The sequence below is a fragment of the Penaeus monodon genome, chromosome 11, assembly GCF_015228065.2.
Source record: "Penaeus monodon isolate SGIC_2016 chromosome 11, NSTDA_Pmon_1, whole genome shotgun sequence".
In the NCBI taxonomy this organism is placed as follows: domain Eukaryota; kingdom Metazoa; phylum Arthropoda; class Malacostraca; order Decapoda; family Penaeidae; genus Penaeus; species Penaeus monodon.
In genome coordinates this window covers 33178664-33184693 of record NC_051396.1, presented here as the reverse complement: position 1 = coordinate 33184693, position 6030 = coordinate 33178664, and the positions used below count along the sequence as shown (strand labels likewise).

Sequence of the window (6030 nt, the reverse complement as noted above, 5' to 3'; positions counted from 1 at the left end):
ATTTATCAGTATAAAGCTTTTAACAGATTCTGAGGATGTTATGAATTACAGATACCACTTTTGGACTAATGTAACTAGCCTGTGTCCTGAGCTACACTGATGGTGGCAAGAGTCCCCACATAACTTTTCGGTGATGTATGGCAGTTGCTGAAGCAGAGTAGTCAAGGTAATTGACTGTAAAAATTCCAATGCTCAGGCCCCTTGACAATGCTACTGCATATTTATAAGCCAAGCTTCTCTCATCATCATAACGCATTTGGTGCATCTGACCCGTGCTGCTATCCTACAGAAGAAAACGAACCTTGACCAGGTGAACTACAGTCTTAAGCTTATGAGGTAGGTTTTTGAATACTTTGACAAAGCATGCTGTTAGCATTTACTAAATACTTTGGGAGAGCATGCTGTTACCTTTAAGCATTTTAAATACAATAAGTTATTTTTTTAAAGTCTATCTTGAAAAATTACTTTTGAAATTAAGGAGTTCTAAGAACACTACCATGTTCTTTCTCACATAAATTATTTGCTACTCACCTTGACATTAAACCAAGGACTAAGAGAGTTCTTGTCCCAGTGGTACTGTGCATGATTTGCCTCCAGAGTGCTGACCATGTAGCTGTAAGGATATTCCTTCCCAGCTGCGTCACTGCAATTTACACCTCGGAAGGGGACTTCCTTGATGAAACATGTTCCATTCTGTAAATGTATTGTGAGTGGGAAAGGGAGATGGGGGGGGGGGATGAATAAACAATTAGAAACTTGCATAGATATCCACACCTCCAAACATGCAGACATTCAGATTTACTTCTTTATCTCTTGATTTATTCACACATATGAGGACAATATGATTTATAAATTCATAAAATTTATACCATTTTCTATGAATTGCATACCTTATCCAAGTTAATGCATGGGTAGTTGTACCCATACCAGGGAACACCCAGAATCATCTTCTGGGGAGGAATACCCAAATTTATGTATGACTCTATCCCTTGTGCTGTCTTGTAGATGCCTGAATTTGGTCTAAATGAAAGTTGACCAAGTAATGAAAGAAAACCATATTATTAATCTAATTTATTACTTGTAAATAAAGTATTGTTAAGGATAAAGACTTGTAAAATATGATTCCAATATTACCATGAGTACAAACTGTGGTAACAGTTATATTGTATTAATAATATCTTATACTAATGAAATCTTTTAATAAATAAACTCAATTAAGAGAGTTCTTAGTATTCCTTAGCAAAATATTGGTATGCTCTTTAGTGTTAGTATAATGATGTGTTGTGAATATCTTACCTAGCAGTACAAGGGCCTTCTAATATCTGACTCTGCTCATCGTAGGCCATAATGAATATCAGATCACTGTAATTAGCAATAGCTTTATACTCGTAAAATCGTCCATCTATGCCATCTGCTGACCATGCAACATCAAAGGATACCTGCAACATGTGTTATATAAGGGATCTGTGATCACTCCTGCTTACATTTCTATATTTTTTTATTTAATGTCAATCAGTTAACCTGAAGCCACCAGATGGCATGTACATAATAACAGCATCAAAATTGATAACATATATATATATATATTTTTATACCAAACTCACAGTAAGGTGAGGTCACAAAGTTTACTAATTGACCCCTTTGTGGAGTCACCTATATGCTGAGACATTTCACAAAACAATACTACAGTGAATACTACATTTTTCTGGTGATGTTGGGTTAATATATTGGATTAATGTCATACACATTAAAATATCCTTCATAGAAGAAAAGGATATTTTATATACGGCACTCATATATGGGGTTTTGGATGGCGAATGGCAACAGATAATTCAGTCCTTTTTTTGTTAAAAGCAATAATATACTGCAGTTCCTTATGGCATCTGATTTTTTCCACTGTTCTAGTTATCACATCTCTGAAAGCTATAAAATTGTTAAACAGTGTATGTAGCTTGGGAGTGGTATAAGAGCCAGTTAGGAATGTAAAGTAGTTTACACTAATAGTTTGTAATCTTTCTTCTTCACAAATTTGACTGGCATATGTGAAAGGCAATCTTACTTTTCACAATCATCTTGGGAATAAAGAAATCAGTGTAAGTTTTTGACAGGGTTTGTTTCAATGCTTTCTTTACATTACACTGCAAATATCATCTGAATGACAAAGCTATACGTGATGTTAAATAGAATACTTTCATATAATCCTGTGGCTGGGATATAAACAGAAACTAACAAAACTGTACCTGTGATCCAGGCAAGATGGAGTGAAAAACACTTGCAGTCTCTCGGACAAGGCTTGTGAGGCCTTTTTGCTCTGGAGTGTTTGGTTGAATGGCATCCTCATAGTCAATGTTTATTCCGTCCAAGAATTTAAGGGCAGTGTCACTGGCTTGCATGTCAACCCAGTTTGCCCGAGCAGTGGCATTGGGCAGTTTGCTTGTTGGGAAGTTACCTGTAACATTCAAAAAGGCATAAAAGATAATCCTTATAGCCTAAATTTACTTGTGATTATCTGATGTTTTCTGCATCAAACAAATACAAAGATTTAGTAGTTTCCATAATAAAAAATAAAAATAGAATTCTGAACTAGCAATAAAAACTAGTAATTTAGTAAACAGCAAGACACTATTTGCCCTTTTTCCATTCCTAGAAATATTCATAAATTATTTTTGTCTATAACTGAATATTATTTGTGCAGGAGGTTATGGTTCACTGTCTCACCTAGTTTGACAACTTTTACTCCATGCTGATGAGCAAAGCACACAAGATGGGGATCATAAAAACCAGCAATAGCAATTGTTGTTAGTTTGGTCCAGTCAAACTTGCTCCATACTGAAGAATCACACTTAAGAACAAATGCAAATACCTGGATAAAAAATGAAAATTAGTTCTATAGCTGTATATCAGTGTGCACAATCAAAGACAATAGTCATGTCATGTTTTTGTTATAAATTAACTGTAACTCTTGAAAAATATAAAGGGCCTAACTTAGTTATTTACAGTAGCAGAACTTTCATACTGTTTTACAAGTTACATTTAATCTTTGAAAAAATCACAAAGCATGACTCTATTACTTAATGTAAAAGCCAGCATGAAATATCATGATGATACTGAAAAATTACATAGTATACTAAAAAGCTCTACTTTCAACTATTACCTTTTTCTATGTACACACCTTATTTTTAAAATACAATATACACAAATATAGTTATCTATGAATATGGGTACATTGACCCCATATCAAAATGGCATAATGCTAAGGAAAAGAAAGAAAGAAAAAAATATATATATGCATATATATATATATATATATATATATATATATATATATATATATATATATATATATATATATATATATAATTTTTTTTTTTTTTTTTTTTTTTTTTTTTTTTTTTTTTTTTTTTTTTTTTTTAATGGTAGGTTCATGTTTGAGCCGCCGTGGTCACAGCATGATACTTAATTGTAGTTTTCATGTTGTGATGCTCTTGGAGTGAGTACGTGGTAGGGTCCCCAGTTCCTTTCCACAGAGAGTGCTGGTGTTACCTTTTAGGTAATCATTCTCTCTATTTATCCGGGCTTGGGACCAGCACTGACTTGGGCTGGCTTGGCCACCCAGTGGCTAGGTAGGCAATCGAGGTGAAGTTCCTTGCCCAAGGGAACAACGTGCCAGCCGGCGACTCGAACCCTCGAACTCAGATTGCCGTTGTGACAGTTTTGAGTCCGATGCTCTAACCACTCGGCCACCGCAGTCTTTTTTCAAGTGCCCTGTCCTATCATGGATTTCCATGATTTTCTTGGTAATTTAGAGCGGTGGTTTGCCATTGCCTTCCGCCGAGTGTTTTTACTGAGTCACCATCTCTATTTATTCGGTTCTGGGACCAGCACTGACGTGGGCTGGCTTTCCCACCCAGCGGCTAGGCAGGCAATCGAGGTTCCTTGCCCAAGGGAAAAACGCGCCACCCGGTGACTCGAACCCTCGAACTCAGATTGCCGTTGTGACAGTCTTGAGTCCGATGCTCTAACCACTCGGCCACCACAGCCTCATATATATGTGTGTGTATATATATAATTTTTTATATTATATATATATATATTATACTTAAAATATATTTTATATATATATATATATATATATATATATATATATATATATATATATATATATATATATACTATATATTATATATAATATATATATATAAAATATATATATATATATAATATATATATAATATATATATATATATATATATAATATATATATATATATTACATATATATTATATATATATATATATATATTATATATATATATATATATATATATATATATATATATATATATAAATGTATAATGTATGTATGTATATCAGCTAGGATCAGAACACAAATACAGTACACACAAATATGTAAAAATGTTTTCTGGTCTACAATCTGTTTGGGAAACTACACACACTAGCAAGAAGCGGCAAATGCAACCATGTATATCTGGGCAACAGGAAGCTTGGACAGGTTCCTAAGATGATAACAACTTGCTGTGGAGGGTTTACATGCTCTGTCACCAAAATAAATGAGTTGGAGGTTTGTTTACTTTTGCTGAAGCACTGATAGGCATGGGGACTGTGGGAGTTTCCTAAATGCATCATAATGGCAAAGACACTGATGGATTCCTACCTCTTTCTTTGCAGACTTTTTGACATATTCCTGAACATGAGGTGTGGAAGGACTTTTCTCCTTGGCTTGAGCAAGGGGCATACATAGCAGGTCTTGGCTACATGGACAATCCAGGCTGCTCTCAGGGGGAGGGAGCAACACTGGACTCTGCGCAAAATGCTTCTGGCTGATCAAGGCCCCCAGGCTCGCTTCAGCAAGGATCACCAATATTACGGCAAATAAAAATTTCACACTACATTCCATTCTTCTGTGTCCTAAAAGTGGAAAATTATAAGATATTAGGTGAATAACTCATTTCCATGCCTTCTCAAATATCTGATTTTTAAAGAAGGGATAAATCATGCAAAATTTTTACCATAAGACATGAACTCATTACAAATCTGGAATGAGTATCATACTAAATTATTGATCAAATTCCAATCTTCTGTCAAATAACTTTATTTTTGATTAGCAAAGGAAGTACACAGCAGACAAGTTTCTAGGATATATTTGCTATGTCTAGTGCATATATTATTTTCCCTATAAAAGATGGCTGGATGAAACTGAACCCGTCCCCAGAATACCATCAATCATATATTGAACTTTTCGAAGTTTAACAAACTAACAAGGTCTTCTCAGAAGTGACCAGTGAAGTGATGTCCCAATTACTCACGACACGAGAAGTGACTAAGCCCACAGAACGCGAAATCACACAGCCACAGAACAACACACCAACTAATACCTACTTCTTCCCAATCTCTCCAATGACAGAAGCAAAAGCAGGGCTTTCTCTTGCTGTTGCTTATCACTTATCTCGGAACGCCCCCCGAGCCGTCGTCAGCGCCGCCGGAGGAACGTCACGTCGGCCGCGCCTTCCTTCCCCGAGTTGCCTGGAGCCGATTCTTGCGCTACGCCATGCGGGGGAAATGCATAAAGTGCGAGGAAAAGTGAAAACAAACAAGCACTGAGAACAATATCGACAATGCTTGATCACAGAAAGAAAGATCTAATTAGACAGATATATTGAAAAATAGAAAGGTAGCTAGGTAGAGAGACAGATATATGACGAGAGAGAGAAATAGAGAGAAACACACACACACACACACACACACACACACACACACACACACACACACACACACACACACACGTATATATATATATATATATATATATATATATATATATTATACATATACATATATATACATATATATACATATATATATTATATATATTATATATATTATATATATTATATATATTATATATATTATATAAAATGTATATATATATATGTATATATATATATATATATATATATATATATATATATATATATATATATATATATATATATTATTATAATATATATAT

The 6030-nt window shown here is 34.4% G+C and overlaps 1 protein-coding gene across 4 annotated transcripts in view; it reads right to left on the bottom strand.

Moving 5' to 3' along the window:
- The window catches only part of LOC119578932 (di-N-acetylchitobiase-like), a 26770-nt gene extending 21184 nt beyond the window's left edge, over nucleotides 1-5586 (bottom strand). Inside the window, exons 1-8 of one of the 4 annotated variants that reach the window (XM_037926607.1) lie at nucleotides 5400-5586; nucleotides 4675-4928; nucleotides 2719-2863; nucleotides 2241-2449; nucleotides 1297-1439; nucleotides 891-1020; nucleotides 532-693; nucleotides 3-283 (exon numbers count right to left, since the gene is read on the bottom strand). In XM_037926607.1, coding sequence (XP_037782535.1) covers nucleotides 92-283; nucleotides 532-693; nucleotides 891-1020; nucleotides 1297-1439; nucleotides 2241-2449; nucleotides 2719-2863; nucleotides 4675-4917 — 1224 coding nt within the window. In that variant the 5' untranslated portion in view covers nucleotides 4918-4928; nucleotides 5400-5586 and the 3' untranslated portion in view covers nucleotides 3-91. The other 3 variants (XM_037926608.1, XM_037926610.1, XM_037926611.1) reach the window with 3 other exon arrangements.
- Between the last annotated feature and the right edge of the window lie 444 nt (nucleotides 5587-6030).